Genomic DNA, 19,064 nt, shown 5'->3' with positions numbered 1-19,064 from the left:
GAATTCCACAGATTTACTACTCTCTGGGAATAACAGTTTTTCCTCATCTCTGTCTTAAATCTACTCCCCTGAATCTTGAGGCTGTGTCCGCTAGTTCTAGTCTCACCTGCCTCTATCGAACCTATCCCTTTCATCATTTTTATGTTTCTATAAGATCTTCTCTCATTCTTCTGAATTCGAGTGAGTATAATGCCAGGCAATTTAGTCTCTCCTTGTAGGTCAACCCCCTCATCTCCAGGATCAACCTGGTGAACCTCCTCTGGATTGTCTCCAAGGCCAGTATCTCCTTCCTCAAGTACGGAGACCAGAACTGCACACAGTACTCCAGGTGCAGCCTCACCAGTAACTTGTACAGTTGCAGCATGACCTCCATGCTCTTGATTTCAATTCCTCTAGTAATGAAGGCCAACATTCCATTTACTTTCTTAATAATCTGCAACCCAACTTTTTGCAATTCATGCACAAGCAATCCCAAGTCCTTCTGCACGACAGCATGCTGCAGTTTTCACCATTTAAATAATAATCTGCTCTTCTAATTTTCCTACCAAAGTGGATGGCCTCATATTTACTAATGTACTCCATCTGCCAGACTTTGCCCACTGATCCAACTTAACTATATCCTTCTGCAGCCTCTCCACATCCTCTGTACAATTTAAATGGTGAACAGCTGTCGGCCCAGTACTGACTCCTGTGGCACCCCACTGACCACTGTCTGACAATCAAAAAAACACCCATTTATCCCAACTCTCTGCCTTCTGTCAGTAAAACAATCCTCAATCCATGGCAATGTACTTCCCCCGATTCCATTCGTCTGTATCTTATTGATAAGTCTCTTGAATGGCACCTTACCAAACACCTTCTGGAAATCCAAATGTACAACATTAACCTGTTCCCCTCTATCTACTGCACCCATTATATCCTCAATGAACTCCGGAAAGTTTGTCAAACAAGACATGCCCTTTCTGAATCCATGCTGCATCTGTCTGATGGAACCCTTCATTCTAAATGTCTCACTTTTTCATCCTTAATGACAGCTTTGAGCATTTTCCCAACTACAGACGTTAAGCTAACTGGCTGATAGTTACCAGTCTTCTGCGTACATCCCTTTTTAAAAAGTGGTATGACACTTGTTGATTTCCAATCTGCCGGGACATGCCCAGAATCCAGAGAATTTTGGTAAATGACTACCAACGCATCCACTATAACTCCCACCATTTCCTTAGTACCCTGGGATGCATCCCATCAGGACCAGGGGATTTGTCCACTTTCAGTCCTATTAGTTTTTCTCATCACTATCTCTTTTGTAAAAATTATTTTATTGAGGTCCACACCTCCCTTCGCATCCCTATCACCACTCTTTGGCATGTTGGATGTGTTTTCCACCGTGAAGACTGACACAAAATATCTGTTCAATGCCTCGACCATTTCCTCATTAATCAATATCAATTTCCCTTTCTCATCTTCCAAGGGACCTATGTTGACTCTAGTCACTCTCTTCTGTTTTATATATTTATAAATTTTTTTGCTATGTTTTTTATATTTTGTGCTAATTTACCTTCATAATCCTTCTTCCCTTTCCTTAGTTCTTGTTTAGTTGTCTTTTGTTGCCTTTTTAATTTTCCCAGCCTTCAATTTCATACTAATCTTGGCTACTTTATACACGAGCTTTTAATTTTACACTTTCCTTTATTTCCTTAGTTAACCAAGGCTGACTCTTCCCTCTCTTACTTATTTTTAAATGGGAATATAGTTGAGCACTGTGAAAAATCTCTTTGAAAGTCTTCTACTGTTCCTCAACTGTTCTGCCAACTAGCCTTTGCTCCCAGTCCACGCTGACCAATTCCTCCCTCATCCATTTGTTGGCAATGGTAAAAGTATGGACCAGGATATTTAACTGGGCAAAAACTGGAAGGGTATCAAAGAATTCAGCAAGTGGTGTTGGATTCAGAAATAATGTGTCTGGACTGCTAAAGATAAAAAGCAAAGAGATCTTCCTGGGGACTCTGGAACATTAGGGTTGGGATGAAGTGTGAGGACAGTTGGTGTGGCATCAAGAAAGAGGATGCCAAAATTTGCAGGAACACGAGAGTGACAAACAAAGGGAATGAGGCAGTGAAGGCTGTGGGAAGTGGGTTGGGGGAAAGAGTATAGCACAAAAAACAGAGTAAAGGAAGGGAAGCGAACAACTTTTAGAAGCTTCTAACTAAATGATCCGTATGAAACATTCAAAGACAATAAATGTCTATAACCTTTCTGGTTATTTGTTTCTTTATATCTCTCATGCTAGCATATAATAAATGCAGAAATATATCTCTTTTAAAAAAAATTCTAATCAGCTTCTTTGACCTTTCTACAACATCCTCCAGAAATGTAATACTTTATTTAATCTATACTCTTTCTTTTGTCCCTATACTTCCTGAATATTTTTTTTATCCAGGTAAATTTCACGTCCAGCCCTTTTTGTGCCTAGTTTCTGTCATCTCCACCATATCTTATTTCTACAAGGCCGTCAGTTTTTATGGTTCACCAGCCTTATTTACCACCATGCATAATAAATCGCATTTAGTTATATTATTCTGTTTTCACTGACCCCAATAAAATTTGTGCTGATGTCTTTTCCATTATTTTCAACTTGTTTGCTTACATCTAATCTTCTCATTCATCCTGACTCTGAATATTTGATGGTATACATACACATGCTCGTACAGGCTGCTGCCTCCAATGTGCTCTGGTTGTCATGCCTCTTCTTTCTGGAATACCTCCTTACTTGAACTGCCACTCTGCCCCCTTTCAAACAAGGGAAAGTCTTGGAGTGTTCAAGACACCCTGGCAGATATTGATTAATGCATTTGCTTTTCCAATTTCAAATTTTAAAAAAAGGCAAACATACCTTGGGATCATTCATTAGCATGTTGTACCATATAACGGAAGCCCAGCCACTGGGCAACTGACTTACGTTTGAGATGACCACCACAGGCAGAGAACTAGTCTTGTTTAAACACAAAGACAAACACCAGCATTAATTCAGTTTCTAGAAGTCTCATATACTTTATTATGACAAGCACACACTTCTATTACAGAATGTTTCCTTTTTCGATATGTTTGCTCTCGCAATGCACTATTACATACAACTAACCACTGTTGTAAAATGTAATGGCAAATGGAATCTACAGACCTACATTTAGACATATTACCCAAGGTTGATCAGGAAGGATATTTACACATGATGTAATATAATCATGAACTTTTCTCAAGTTAATCAAATCAAGTAAAAATGGTGTAAAAAGAACTGCTCAAAATAAATGATGTTCTGGAAATAAGTGGCAAAAATCATAAAGCTCTAACATTCTTGCATTTTTTATGCACACTTTTCACTCTTATTCTGTTTGAGCTGTGTTTAAAAAGAATGCTTGAAAAAGGCTCTTTGATGAATGCCTTTTGAATTTGTTAGGATTCGGTAAAGGAAAGAATATCACCTTCTGCACCACATCTAATGATTCATGGATTTAGAAACTTTAATAAGTTCTTTGATTTTATTGCTCCACACAAAATTGTCCTGATTTCTGATATTATCCTGCAGCAAGAACTAGGAACTGGGTTTGATACTTAATCCCCAGTCTTGAATTCCATAACCATAAAATATTTCTAAATGAAGATGGTGGGAACGATGTTGTATTCACTGGCTGGGAGAGGGATAGCACACAGTTAAAGACTACTGCAGGAGACCCAAGGAAACAGTCTCAATCCATTGATATTCACAACTAGATGAGGAGATGCCTGACTGGAGTGGGCAGTGGGAAAAAAGTGGGGGAAAATATTAGATTCTTTTGTGCAGCCTGGAGAAGCATTCCTGAATATCTTGTCCCCAAAGGTAATACAGTACAAGTCCGATTATCTGAAATCGAATTCTCCAAAATCCTAATTTAATCTAAAATGTTTTTCGGAGCCAAACTGATCTGACAGGTTGAAAAAAATTCACCCGACATGAAATTAGAATGATGATTGTGATCATTTCAGGTAACCCCCTCCCCTCTCTCTTTCCATTTCTTCTTTACCTTCCCTTACTGACTTTTCTCTCCAACTTTCCTTCTCATACTGCGTGCTACTGTCTCCCAGCCACAACCAGATACACAGCCTGTCACATCCTTCCATAAGGTTCATGGTCTGCCTGCTATTCAACAAGTATGTGTGGCACAGCCATTAGCCGTCTAACTCTATGGCCTTAGACTTGTTTGGACTGCCAGCACACCAAAGTGCACCGACTCAACAAGGCCCTGCTCCAGAGCTTCGACCCGGCGCAGCGCTGTTTTGATCATTTTTATGTGGGCATCATCGGCCCACTCCTCATGACCCAAGGTATGCGGTATTTATTCACAGAAATCAACTGTTTTACCATTGGCCAGAAGCAATACCTCTGCTCACATGCGACACAGAGACTTGCCCCAGAGCTTGGGTCGCACACTTTGGAGTCGACCCACATCACCTCAGACCAAGGGGCCCAGTCCTCACTCTGGGCCAACCTAGCCAAGTTCTGTGGCAGCCAGTTACACACCATGGCCTACCATCCACAGGCAAACAGCCTCGTAAAGCATTTCCACCACCACCTGAAAGCATCCCTGAAAGCTCAACTACAAGGACTGAATTGGATGGTCGAACTCCCATGGGTGCTGTTAGGAATTTGCACAGCACCAAAAGAAGACCTACCAGTGTAATCAGCCAAGATGATGCACAGCTCCCCACTTACCATCTCAGGGGACATTCACTTCAACCCTCCCGGCCCACAACCCAGTGCTCTAGACGTCCTCCAGCAATTGAGGGAACAAATGGGCAAACTGTTTCTAGAAGTCTCATATACTTTATTATGACAAGCACACACTTCTGTTACAGAATGTTTCCTTTTTCAATATGTTTGCTCTCGCAATACACTATTACACCTCCGCCACCTTCCCGACTGCTACCCACCCTGCCATGTCCTGGCGAACCTGCAGTCCACTGAATTCATTTTTGTTCAGAGAGGACAGCTTGGGGACACAGCTACAATGTCCCTACAAAGGCCCATTTGTTGCAGTGAGACGGTGTCATTTTCACCTTGGACATTGACCATTGATCACCTCAAGGCAGCGTATCTGGACTCAGGCCAGCCCGTCCGCCCAAAAATAGTACGGTAACTTGTTTACAGGGTGGCAGTGATTCTGGAGGGGGTGGTGGTGTAGTGGGCTGAGTGACTGCACGGTTAGATGGGCCGAATTGCCACCCCAGTTGTCCGACACAAGATGGCGCGGGCCCCCCCTTCAGAGAAGAAACCAGCGGTTGGCCACACGCGCTGCCCATGGGATGGCGCCGCTTCCGCGTTGCACGCCACTAGATGGGGAGTAGTGCCTCAATGTGCTGACATCACTTCCTAAGGCTAGCACGCCCCTCGCAGGAAGGGGGGCGGTCTCGTCGTGCAGTGCAAGTAATTCAAAATAAAGTTGAGTTCCTAGTTCACCTCGTGCTGGGTGGACGTCTCTCATTTCAGTAGCACTGCCGTTAGCAGACGCTTCAATATCATCAAAATCAGCCTTCTGAACATTCCTGAAATATTCTTTTGCACATCTCCTAAAACCAGGCAGTTTGAGTAACAAAAATTGATACCAACAAGTGACTTGTGCACTTTAACAATTATTGCTAAATAAGTGGGTGCAAAATCCTGCAACTATCGTTTCCTATTCATAGAACAGTTCTGGTGAACTTATTCTGAATCTTTTACTCCACATTTTTAATGTCAGTTCCATTATATAATCTGTGCAGTAATACTACATCTGGACCTTCACTGGTGTTTTGTATAAATTATGTACAAAACTTTACTTTTGCATACAATGCCTACTTGTAAAATACAAACCTACAGGACCTTTGCATAGTGTTACAGAAAATGTCCCATTTGGGAAATGAGGCAATGTTAGCAGAAAAATTAAATGTTGTTAAGAAGTAATAGAATTATAATTTTACACTGCAGTAAAAAAAATGGTTCAACTAGGTAGAGGGAGCTAAGAAAAGATGAGGTGCCTTTCAGAAATAGTGTAGGAAGTGGATATCACAAACACATGACCAGTGATTGACGTTACTATACTGTAGTTGGATGTAAATTAGGAATTGTGATGTTCATCCACAAACTGCCATATTTGCAGTGAAGAAGATTTGAAGAATTGCCAACTTATTTTCATGATTAATTTTCAGTAAGCAAATCCATGGATGAGTTAAAAAAATATTAAAAGTGGGACCCTCACATTCAGCTCTTGCTTTTAAAGCTAATATCCCAATTTAAATGTTTAATTTAAAAAAATATACAGCAATGTAGAAGCAGATTTTGGCTGCTTAAACCTGTGTCTCCCACTTACACCCAAATTAACCCACTGCCCCGTACGTTTTGCAGGGTGGGAGGAAACCGGAACACCCGAGGACAACCAATGCAGGACAATGCAACAGACAGTGTCAGATTCAAGCCCAGGTCTGTGGTGCTGTAACAGCGTCACACTAACCGCTACAATGTAATATTAAACCATAAATCCCACTGATGACAGCTTGAATCAACCTACCTCCAAGTCTATAATAAGGTCCTGATGACAAAAATGCGTTTCAAAATTTATTGAATGAAGCTCCTCTGTGACAATGAGAGGACCCTTTAAAATTAAGAGATGGGGACAAGATTTAGGAAAGGTGATTTACAAAATCAAATCTTTAATAGAAACAGACAGTTACTGAATACAGTAGCACTTTGATTGTTGAAGTGAATTTAATACAAGAATTAATAAGGGAAAATTGAATATTAAGTAATGAATTGGAGATTCATTTATGCTAGATAAACGTGACTGTTCAATAGAGCCTAACCAGCCCCATAAAAAGCACCACAACCATTTTTGAAATGGAATTTATTTTGATTAAGTATTAGAAAGAATTGAAACCAAAATTAAACAATACTAAAGAAAAAAATGGAAAACATAAATTATTAATTAAGTGCCACACTACTTATGGAACTAAACAAGACAATCACAGAAGCATGGAGCAGCGAAGAATTAAAACAGTGGTTCTCAACCTTTTTCTTTCCATTCACATACCACTTTAAGTATTCCCTATGCCATTGGTGCTCTGTGATTAGTAAGGGATTGTTTAAAGTGGTATGTGGGTGGAAAAAGGTTGAGAACCACTGTTTTAATCATACCTAATTGACTTGTTACTTGCACCATTTCATAACTCCAAAGAAAATGGGCCAATGCCAATTTTTTCTCAAGCAAATTATTTCAGTAACAATTGGGTCTAGAGCAGTATTTCTCAACCTTCCCTTCCCACTCACATCCCACCTTAAGCAACTCCTCACTAATCACAGAGCACCCATGACATTGGAATTACTTAAAGTGGTATGTGAGTGGAAAGAAAAAGGTTGAGAACTACCGAATTAAAGGGTCTCAAAGGAAATACCTCATGGTTTCAATTTTGCAATAGGGTTTAGATTTGGGGGTGGTTCATTAGATTACAAAATATCAAATGTAACTTCTTTCTTTTAAAAATATAGAGACAGGAAGTCGAAAGCATGGATAATTGTTTAATACCCGTCATAAAAATTTAAAAGCTGATATCAAAGATGGTAAAACAGGTACTTTGTGGAGAAAAAACCCCAGTATAATCAAGAAAGATCAATATGGTCTTGTGAAAGGGAAATTAAGTTTGACTATTATATTGGAGTCCTTTGAAGAATTAACATGAGCTGTGAATAAAAGACATCCTATGATTTTACCACAAGCTCTAGTCTAGGTTCTTGATAAAATGCTGGATCAATGATAATTGCACAAAATAAAGGTCATAGCACAGGTGGAAACATATTGGAAAGAAAATTAGGTAACAGGACGCAACACAGTAGACATTAATGGAACCTTTCCTGGTTGGCAAGATGTAATTAATAAGTGGTATGCCACAGGGGTCAGTGCGGAATCCTCAATGTTTACAATTTATATAAATGACTTACATAAAATCACCATGGGTACAGAAGCTGATGATGCAAGGATTTTTCTTTTTTTACATACAACACGACAACAGGCCATTTTGACCTAGGAACCCATGCTGCCCATTGACACCAAATTGACATACAATCCCTGGTATGCTTTGAACCATGGGAGAAAGCCTGAACCCTAGAGGAAAACCCACGCAGACATGGGGAGAATGTATAAACTCCTTACAGACAGCGCTGAATTCGAACCTCGGTCCCGATCGCTGGCGCTGTAGCTGTGTTGCGTTAACCGCTATGCCAACTGTGCCACCCATGTAGGAAAGTAAATAGAAAGCAGGACAAAAAGCAGCCACAAAGAGATATTGATATGTTACATGAGAGTGAAATGATCTAACCAATGGAATATAATAGTAGACATTTTCATGTTTTCTAACATGGCAATAAAAACGAGTATTAGGTAAGTAATGAAAAATTGCAGAGCTTGGTAAAACAATGAGATCTAGATGTTCTTGTGGAAAAGACTAGCATGAAGGAGCAGCAAGTAATTAAGAAAGTAAATGGAATGTTATTGTTTATTGCCTGAATAATTTAATTCAAAATTAGGGCACTTATGTTTCTGTTATATAAGCCATTTCTGATGATCTAGATTAGTCTTCTTATTTAGGAAAGGATATAAATTAAATGGAAACAGTCCAGAGAGTTCTCTGTTATCAGGAATGAGCAGGTTGTCTCACAAGGGAAGGTTGAACAGACTAGGCTTATATCCCCTGCGGCTTAGAAAAAAAATGAGAGGGGACTTGACTGATACATTCGCGATCCAGAGAAGCCTCATCAGGATGCACTTGGAGAATCTGGAACTGACGTTTGCTTCTTTACAATATTTCATCATCCATTTAAGACAGTTACAAGATGAAGTGAGGTCAAGATTTCTTCAGTATTCTCTTTCTTAGAGTGGTGAACACAGAACCTTTGAATATTTTAAAGGTAGAGGCAAATAGATCTTTGATAAGCAATGAGTAAAAGGTTATTGGATTAGTCACAATTATTGAGTTCAGATCAGTCACTAACACTGAATGGTGGAGAAGACCCGGGAACAAAATAGACCACTGTTGTTCCTTACTAGTCTGCTTGATCTTTAAAATCTCTGCACAAAAAGAAATGTCTTTCTCTGCATTGAAAATTTGATCTCAATCTTTCTCCACACTCTCACGTCATTTAAATCTTATTGCTCACTTTGTAAACAGACAAAACAATTTTCTGACCAGAGAAAGATCACAAAATGCCTTGGAAGCATCTAGCTTTTTTGGCTTTGTATTTTCTCACTGCCTTAGGAACATGCTATTCCAATGATCAAACTACTCAAATACAACTTATTAATTAATCCAAAAAAAAATTAAAATTTTACCTCATTTCCTTTAGTTCCTGCTGATGATTTTTGTTCTTTAAGTTGCTGTCAAAACAAGCAAATTATTTTTTTCCCCATTTGTCTCCTGAAGCCACCATTGCTGAACTTGCATTTGTAAAGAACCTCATCCTCACAGTTTTGCACAGCTAATTGTTTTTGAAGTTCTGTGACTATTGCATAACTTAATGCTTTGTGTTACCTGCATCCTACAATCATAGAATAGTAATTTGATTTCTTCACAGAATCACAGAAATTTAAGCAGGAAAACAGCATTGAAGAAAAAGATTAGCAATTACATTATCAAATAGTGGAGCACAAGTGGCCAAATGACCCACTCTTGGTTCTATTTCTTCTCGACCAAATATTTGCATTCCATGGTCCCTTGGATATTTAACTCTTTTCTAAGGGAAATTAGCTTTCTTATCCAAACCTCATATAATCACAATTAATTGGCAGATAGCTGCCCTTGTTCCATAATACCAGCTGGTGCAAATATTTGTAACAACTAAAGTTCTGGCAAGATTTTCAGAAAGCTCCCTCCAGACTTGGAGGCAAGTTAATTCAAACAGTTATCTGCAGAAATAAAAATTATGAGGTGACCAAAAAATTGTATGCAGTACACTTGTGTGTAGATGCATTAGTATTTTATGCAATTCTCGGCCTTCATGAATCCCAAAATTTAGTGAATAAAGGCATTCACCTTTTATATAAAAACCACAAAATGCTGAGCCTGCCTGTTCCCTTTCCATCTTCTGACTGTCACCCATCTACCCCCCTCCTGCCTCCTAGGTGTGATAGGCTCCCTGTAACTCTTTGCAGATGATGCCGCTTTAGTTGCCCATTCAGAGCCAGCTCTTCAGCGCTTGACGTCCTGCTTTGCGGAAACTGCCAAAATGTTTGGCCTGGAAGTCAGCCTGAAGAAAACTGAGGTCCTCCATCAGCCAGCTCCCCACCATGACTACCAGCCCCCCCACATCTCCATCGGGCACACAAAACTCAAAACGGTCAACCAGTTTACCTATCTCGGCTGCACCATTTCATCAGATGCAAGGATCGACAATGAGATAGACAACAGACTCGCCAAGGCAAATAGCGCCTTTGGAAGACTACACAAAAGAGTCTGGAAAAACAACCAACTGAAAAACCTCACAAAGATAAGCGTATACAGAGCCGTTGTCATACCCACACTCCTGTTCGGCTCCGAATCATGGGTCCTCTACCGGCACCACCTACGGCTCCTAGAACGCTTCCACCAGCGTTGTCTCCGCTCCATCCTCAACATCCATTGGAATGCTTACACCCCTAACGTCGAAGTACTCGAGATGGCAGAGGTCGACAGCATCGAGTCCACGCTGCTGAAGAAGATCCAGCTGCGCTGGATGGGTCACGTCTCCAGAATGGAGGACCATCGCCTTCCCAAGATCGTGTTATATAGCGAGCTCTCCACTGGCCACCGTGACAGAGGTGCACCAAAGAAAAGGTACAAGGACTGCCTAAAGAAATCTCTTGGTGCCTGCCACATTGACCACCGCCAGTGGGCTGATAACGCCTCAAACCGTGCATCTTGGCGCCTCACAGTTTGGCGGGCAGCAACCTCCTTTGAAGAAGACCGCAGAGCCCACCTCACTGACAAAAGGCAAAGGAGGAAAAACCCAACACCCAACCCCAACCAACCAATTTTCCCTTGCAACCGCTGCAATCGTGTCTGCCTGTCCCGCATCGGACTTGTCAGCCACAAACGAGCCTGCAGCTGACGTGGACTTTTTACCCCCTCCATAAATCTTCGTCCGCGAAGCCAAGCCAAAGAAAAAAGAACTTGTGATATATCATTCCCTCTGCCTCCCGAATGATCCGGTGTTCATCCAACTCCAGCTCCAGCTCCAAATCCTTAACTCAGCTTGTCAGGAGCTGCAACTGGATGCACTTCACACAGATGAAGCTGTCAGGGATGCTGTTGGCTTCCCTGGTGACCCACATTTTGCAAAAGCAGCATTTCCCAGCCTTGGCTGCCATTCCCACTGTTTATGACTAGTGGAACAAATATATGATATATAAAACCTGCCCTTACTTGTGCCTACCCGTTGAATCCTTTTTGTTCCTTGAAAACAGTGGCCCTTTCTTACTCCAACTCCTACCAACCCCCGCCTCTTCCCTGCTCTCACCAAAACCCTACCACTCTGATAATGACTGCTTGGCTATGCAGTCCCTCACTTTTACAGCGATACTCAGCTTTTTCCTCCAATAAGCTTCTAGCTGCTGCCTCTCCTCAGGTCATCTGACCCCTCTTGCTCCAATCAGCCAAATTATCCCTCCTTTAATCCTTCTGCATTCTGGCTTCTGCTTCTATACTTCCTAATCAATTTCACTACATTTTGATTTTTCACCAGTCATTCAGCACTTTTAATTATCTATTGAACATGTCTGCAAATTACGAGATTGCATGAAGCTCAAGTCATTGTCTCAGAGATTTGATTTAATACCAAAAAAATCATGTCCAAGCACTTAGTCATTTTAACAATCATTAAAATTAAAAGTTGAGTCAAGTATTGCAAGGCCAATTAAACTAGGGGGATATTACAACTCAGGCTAATACTTATCCTGACATAACTGCACTGGATAGTGATTACGAATAGCGCTGTTGCCTTTTTTTTCTCTTCTCATGCTGCCACCACCCCTGTTCAGGGCAGAATAAGAATGAAACTTGTATACCCCATATTGCTTTTATGTAGTAGGCAATCAGGAAACTTCAATTAAAAGTTTCAATTACATCGATTCATTCTAATGTTGACATCAACTATTGATTATGAAAAAGATAAACAAAAGCATTTTACCAAGTGTCTGAATTCCACAGAGAGACTCCCATTGACTGATTCTTCCATATTCATTACTTTGGTATTCGTGCCCAATATATTAAATTTACGATATCTGTAAATAGAGCACATCATCTCAATACATCCCACAGTTTGCTTATTTATTTTAAAAGTAGTTTTAAAACATTTTACTTTGCATACCCTCTTGCTGTTGAACTTTCCCTGAAAATAAAAGAGAATAAGAACAGAATGACTAAAAAGACAGAACTATAATGTGGTTTATGGTATTGAAAAATTTGTTTTTGTCTTACTTGTCAATTGTAGCTTTCACTTTTAACTGATAGTTCAGTTCAGGTAATTTCACCAAAAACCTAGAAAGTGTAAAAGGAAAACTTATGTTTATCTAATGCCTATTTTCCCAAGTATTTCACAGCCAACAAATTCAAAGATGTACTGCAAAAACTATCAGTAAAAACAACAATGCAGGAGAAACTCGGCAGGTCAAACTGTGTCCTTTTTTTGCAAAAAGATACATAACTGACATTTCGGGCTTGAGCTCTTCATCAAAGAATGGAAAAATGTCATCATGCATCTGAACAAAAAGGCAAGAGGAGAGGGTTGGGGGAGGAGCATAGTCCCAAAGGCAGGAGGGGAAGGGAAGGAGGGCAGAACAGCAAACGGGGGAAGGAGGGATGGCTAGGTGAATAGAGAAGGAAGGGGGTGGAGAGCTGAGGGGAAAAAAGTCAGGGGAAGGGGCGGGAGGGAGAAAGGAGAGCAGGTTAGCAAAAACTGAAGAAGTCGTTGTTAATTCCATCTGGCTGGAGAGTGCCCAGATGGAAAATCAGGTGATGTTCTTCCAACTTCCAGGTGGTTTTGGTCAGATAGTACACGAGGCCATGGACAGACATGAGAGTATATGAGTGTGATATAGAACTAAAATGGTTGGTCAATGAGGGTTCCCTGTCACAGGTGCTCAGTGAAGTGATCTCTCCAACTGCACCCAGTCTCCCTGATGTAGAGAAGGCCACAAAGGGAGCACCAGATACAGTAAATCAGTCCTGTGGATTCACATTCCTCCAATTTTCGGGTGGTCTTGGTGGGTTCCTCCAAAAACAATCAGTTGACTTCAAGACAAGTTCCCAAAGACAGCAAGGCAATCATGACCAGATACTTTTTTTTAAAGTAAGTATTGTAGAGGCTAAGGGATAAATATTAGCCAGCACAGCTGGAATATTTTCTAAAATCATGTAAGTGAATTTGTATTTTTATTTGAGCAGGCAGACTCAATAGTTAAACTTGGGTAACAGGTCAAAACTTTTGCGTTTCCAACACCAGACTTCAGGAACCAGTTCTCTCTTCCAAGCTGTCATGGGAAGAAGTGGACAGAGGAAACGATTCAAGGGCATGCCCACAATCTTCTTGGGAAAATAACAACAACATCCAATCGACCCAGGAATTTCTAGCCCATGATAGCTCAAAGTGGATGAGGAGCCACGTGAGATGCCATTGAGAACCTAGGAATCACGAATCAGAAGCTCCTAGAGGTCTTGACCAAGTTAACCACTCGCCCACCCCAGAGGCTACCTCCTGCTCCATCTGTGGAAGAGTCTGTGGTTCCCACTTTGGTCTCATTTTAGCTATCCTCAATTCCAAGGGATACTTTATGAAGCAGAAGATTTGCTAGGTTTCTGTATTCATGGGTTTGGAGTAGAAGCTGAAGCCAAAGGCAAAGAAAGCTTGTCATCAAGTTTTAATTTTAATTAATTAGATAGATATCACAACCATAATCTCCTGTAGTGTTCCTCATTGATTTAAGGTATTTTCTTCCTAACATACAGGTTAATCCCACTCTGTTTATCTAAACAGGTCAATGAAATCACCCCAGTCTTGTTTTTTTTAAATCTCCTTTGTAATAAATGTGTTTTCAATCTTGTTAACAGAAAAAGAGTCACAGAGGATATGAAAAATGTTAATTTAAAAGGTCTGTTTTGGCACACAAGGAGACAGTTTATACAGCTAAACTGACTCACAATGTATCAAACTTGCACTATAACACCAGCACAAATTGATCAGAAGGGCTAGAAGAGGTTGTAGTATTCTTCAATGACAGAGGTAGTCTAGGATTTCCTCATTCACTGTCAGACTGGCACAAGGTTTATAGCTTATTGTATTCAATGAATTGAAGAGTACCAGACAATATAAATGTGCTGGGATGAGAATCTTTCAGCCTAGACTCTAAACACGATGGGAATTTAAACAAATGCACACAGAATCAAGTGTACCCCAGGGTGGTAAAGAGACAGTTACTGGCCATGTGTGGCTGACAGATCCAGGTTTTCATCGAAGGGGGCGGGGGCAAACGAAATGCCCCTCATTGCATCCCCGCTCTGACCAGGATCATGCTCAGGTTTATGGTGGTCCAAATCTTGATGTTAATCCAGAAATCAAAATTCCTCTTTGCTCACTTTTGCTAAACCAGTCCTGTGCATTTGCCACCTCATGATATGTATTCCCTTTAGAATTCAATGCAAGGAGGGGTCCGCAAAAGATGACTGTACTGATCGATTAAATGCTGTATTGATTTCATTCTGGGTACAAAAAGACAACTTTCTATCCTAAACACTTATTTAAAGAGAAACTTTCACTTTGCTTTGCTTTATTTATCATGAAGAAAGCTCACCTGATCTTGACAGTGAACTGCACTCCGGTTTTTAGGACCATTGCTCTCTGCGGATGGGTTGGCATGCAAGGCTGTCTTTCCACCACTAAAGAACTAAATATATTGGAAGTAAAGGAGAGATGATCATATTACCACTTGTTTACAGTAATATTAAGATCTGCTTATAGACACAGGAGACTGCAGATGTTGGAATCTTGAGCAAAAAAAAAATCTGTTGGAGGAACTCAGTGCTGAGTTTCTTCAACAGTTTGTTTTTGGCTTAAGACTTGCCTGTGATTTATTACTCTATTAAGAATGATTTTTCAAAATTTAAGATTACCTGTACAACTCAATTTTATTTCTCCATTATAAACAGAATAATGCAAGGTAAGTTAAGTCAGGGCAAGACTTGCACAGGAAATAGTTGGAATGTGTTAAAGCACAGAGAGACCTAGGGTACAGGTACAGAGTAACATGAAAGTGGTGACACAGGTTGAGAGGGTGATGAAGGAGGCACGCGCCATGCTTGCCATCATTGGTCAAGGCATTGAGTGCAGGAGCTGGGACTTCCCGTGTATTATGTGCAGTTCTAATCACACAGATATGGGGAATAAGATGAAAAGGGAGCAGCAAAGTTCTGGAAGAATGTGACCAGGATTAACAGGCTAGAGTAACAAGGAAGCTGGAGTGCAGAGCAGGGACCTGACAGAGGAATATGAAGTTGGATGGCATGAACAAATTGGCCTGAAAGGCCTGTTTCCAAGTCATACAACTCTATGACTGATTCACAAGGCAACAGCTGATGCTTTGTTGGATGATGGCCATCGAGACAATACAGAGGATATGAAAAATGTTATTGGTTCAGTGATTGGAAGAACAGCCTTGTTCTTGAACTTTATCCTGGTATGTGCATTTGTATTGGATAAAATAAGTTATTGGGTGCCATTATAATAATGCCTTCTGCTCGTCAATAACTAGCTGACATTTGGTTGCTTCATTTATGAATGAAGAATAGATATCTTGGCAATGCACAGATCCTTCTGGTACTAATGAAAAATGTGTAGAAGTCACTATCTTCAAAGGTGGTGAGAAATGAAGTTAAAAATGTTCATTCATACTGCCAATTTAATCAGTCATTACAATTTTGAGCATATTGATGTGGTTATATATTGAACTGCTCCTGTGATATTTTCAATAACTTCAGTTATGATATATTTGTACAAAGTGACTTGTATATTTCCAGTTTTATATCTTCTCCTGTGCCACATTATGAAATTTCTGTAATTTCCACTGTTGACCACTTGAACAGAGTGCTGCTTTTGACTACTCCATTGTTCACAAATTTGTGAGGTGAGAGGAGATACCAGGGAACATATCCTGTGTGATTTCACCAGACAGATGTAAACAGAAGATAATTTAGTCAGTTGCTTGTTCCCTTCTGACGAACTGAAGATATCCCTTGAACTATTACCAGGTCTTACATATGTAGTAAGTACAGATACACCGCTGAAATTTCAATGAGGCAGAAGAAAGAAAGGAAAAAGAGCCAGCAATTATTTACACCTTTCACATCATTTTCAGCTTATTCCAAGGCACTCTACATATAACCATATAACCATTTACGGAGCGGAAACAGGCCATGTTGGGCTTTCGAGTCTGCACCGGTTCACTGATTTTGTGCGCCCTCTTCAGGCATTGGTGATTTTAAGTGTAGTGTATCTTTGAGAATTTTAACATCTATCCATAGGTTCTCTGTACTTTGGATGTGAAATCTCATATTAAAATATTCAAAAACATTGGCTGTGTGGGAGAAGCCAGTGAGTGGCCGTGGACAATAGCTTCTCAGACTCAATGACATTCTTTCAGCATGCAGCCCCTGTAGTAATGTAGGAACCACAGAAAACAAATTTGCAAACAGCAAATCCCATTAAAAGAAACACAATCCTGTCAAAAGTTTAGAAGTGATGATTGAATCTATAGATCCTTCAAGGTTGCCCTCACAGGTTGATTGAGTATTTAAGAATGCTTACGGTATTCTGATTTCATCAATAAAAGAGGTCTCTAAGATATTGAGGGGCGCAGGTGCAATGGACAGCCAGCACCTTTTCCCCCAGGGCAAGAGTCACAAATACCAGAAGATAGCTGTAATAAGGAGAGGGGAGGAAAGTTTAAGGGAGACATTAGGGTGATGCACAATCAATTACACAAAGACTGAAGTTATTGGAACTGAAGGCTTTTTTTAGCAAGAGATGGACAGCATCCCTTGTGTTGCTGGCTCACACTAACCTGGACTCGAACTGGGGGGTCAGGCTTGTGGCATGACAGCCTTTATGGGGGAGAAAGGGGAGGAGTCATGAGCTGGTCAGTGAGAGCAGGGTCAACCAGGAAAGGCTATGATATTTACATATACAAGTGGTTCACCACATTCACCCCCTCTTTTAAAAAGAAGTCCCGGGGGGGTGGGGATGTGGTGAGGTCAACTGACCTCATAAGTTTAGTCTGTCCAATGGTCTCCTTTGGCATTGTAACAGGCACGTCCCAGTCTGGGGGTCCATGGTGGTCTCCGCTGACTCTGGCTGATCTGTCTCGGTTGGCTCGGCTGAGGTACTTAGTTGAGCCGGGATAGGTGCGTGTGTGTTGGTTGCTGAGTTGGCAGGGATGGTGGGGGTAGGGAACTGAGGTCCTGGAGAGCTAGGTGGGGGGGGGGGGGGAGGGGTCATACCTGTCAGCTGGTTGGGGGGGGGTCCAGATGTTCCCACGTATGCCAGGTTCCAGATGGATACTATGTCTTCGCGTCCTTCTGGGAATGCCACTGTAGAGCTCGTCGAAAGAACCAAAGACTTGTTGATCCAAACCAAGGCTTTTATTAACAAAAGACAGGAGCTCTTCACAGGTGGCCGACCAGTCCGGAATGATCCGACCTGGCTAGGGACACAACCCTTTAAGGCCCAGACAGTAGGTGTGGCTAAGCTCTCAGCCAATCGTTGTAAGCACAGTCATTACATACTCTAGATACTGTAACTATATACATTGGTGATAGGTCTGTACTATCACATTCACCCCATAACTGACTCAGGGGTGAAGAGGGAGAAGGGAAGGGGTAGGTTAAGGACTGTAGTGGTCAGGGGGTCCGACCATCCGGCATGACCGCCGTGGTGCCGGGATTGGGGTCGCTGGAGTGGTGTCGCCAGCGGGCTCGTTGGGTGCGACCTCTCCTTTGCTCAATTCTCCAGCTGTGTTGTCGGCAGGGTGGCCCGGGTCGTTGAGGTGCTGTTGTGGTGGCGTCGATGGATGAACGGTACGTAGTGGGAGTTGTTGCTCGCGGTTAGCGGTGGGTAGGTCATCAGTCGCGGCGGGAGGGCCCCAGCGGTCATCAGCGATGGATGCTAGGGCGAGTACCTGGTTGGCTGCGGCGGGGCCCCAGTCAGTCGCAGTTGCCGCACTGGCAGCGGCGTGGCCAGTGACAGCAGGGGAGCGGGCAGCGGTAGCGTTTTCTCTGGGGGTGGCTGTGGCGGTGGCAGCAGCAGCGTCGGCCCCGGGGGTGGTCGTGGCCGTGGCAATAGCGGGCTCTACAGTCGGGTCCGAGGCCAGGTCGAGTGTTCCGCACGGGGGCGAGAGGCGGGCCAACATCATGGTTGTGAAGGTGGGCTGCCCCTTCCTGGTTCAGCGTCTCTGTGACGTCAAGCGTTGCCGTGCAGGGCAGCCCTTGCTCTCATTGGATGAGAGCTCTGGGGAAGAAGAGTTTGAATGGGATAGTGGCGATTCGGCTTCACACGAGGCACTGTGTTTGCCGGCGGCCATTTTAGACCTACAGACTGCAGCAAAGTGGCCGTTTTTAAGGCACTTCTGGCACCTGGCTTTTCTTGCTGGGCACTGGGACCTGCTGTGCTTGTCCCTCCCACAGAAATAACATCTTGAGTTCGCAGGGGGCAGTGTAGCAGCACCGACAGGCCGTCAGTATCTCGGGGGGTGGTAGGGTAGAAGGGCACTCTACTCACATCAGAACGTGGGGTCCAGTCCCTAGAGAGCTCGTTTGACTTTAAGGCTGCATCCTCCATTGTGATTGCAATCCGGGCCACGTCCTCTAGTTTTTCTACCCCTTGTTCGAGCAAGCGCAGCCTCACTTCGTTCGATCGGAGCCCGGCCACAAAGGCATCCCGGAGAGATCATTTGTGATCTTGGCAGCAGTTTTGTCCACACAGTTACAGT

General features: G+C 42.1%; 1 protein-coding gene across 3 annotated transcripts in view; it reads right to left on the bottom strand.

Moving 5' to 3' along the window:
- The window catches only part of LOC138761830 (signal transducer and activator of transcription 4-like), a 111,924-nt gene that overhangs the window by 33,262 nt on the left and 59,598 nt on the right, over positions 1-19,064 (bottom strand). For 2 of the 3 annotated variants that reach the window (XM_069934627.1, XM_069934630.1), the window contains 7 exons: positions 14,877-14,969; positions 12,508-12,567; positions 12,398-12,418; positions 12,218-12,311; positions 9,387-9,431; positions 6,576-6,659; positions 2,891-2,989 (listed from right to left, as the gene is read on the bottom strand). In XM_069934627.1, coding sequence (XP_069790728.1) covers positions 2,891-2,989; positions 6,576-6,659; positions 9,387-9,431; positions 12,218-12,311; positions 12,398-12,418; positions 12,508-12,567; positions 14,877-14,969 — 496 coding nt within the window. The remainder of the gene's footprint in view (positions 1-2,890; positions 2,990-6,575; positions 6,660-9,386; positions 9,432-12,217; positions 12,312-12,397; positions 12,419-12,507; positions 12,568-14,876; positions 14,970-19,064) is intronic. The other variant, XM_069934629.1, reaches the window with a different exon arrangement.

This window comes from Narcine bancroftii, chromosome 4, assembly GCF_036971445.1.
Source record: "Narcine bancroftii isolate sNarBan1 chromosome 4, sNarBan1.hap1, whole genome shotgun sequence".
In the NCBI taxonomy this organism is placed as follows: domain Eukaryota; kingdom Metazoa; phylum Chordata; class Chondrichthyes; order Torpediniformes; family Narcinidae; genus Narcine; species Narcine bancroftii.
This window is presented reverse-complemented; position numbering and strand designations above follow the sequence as displayed.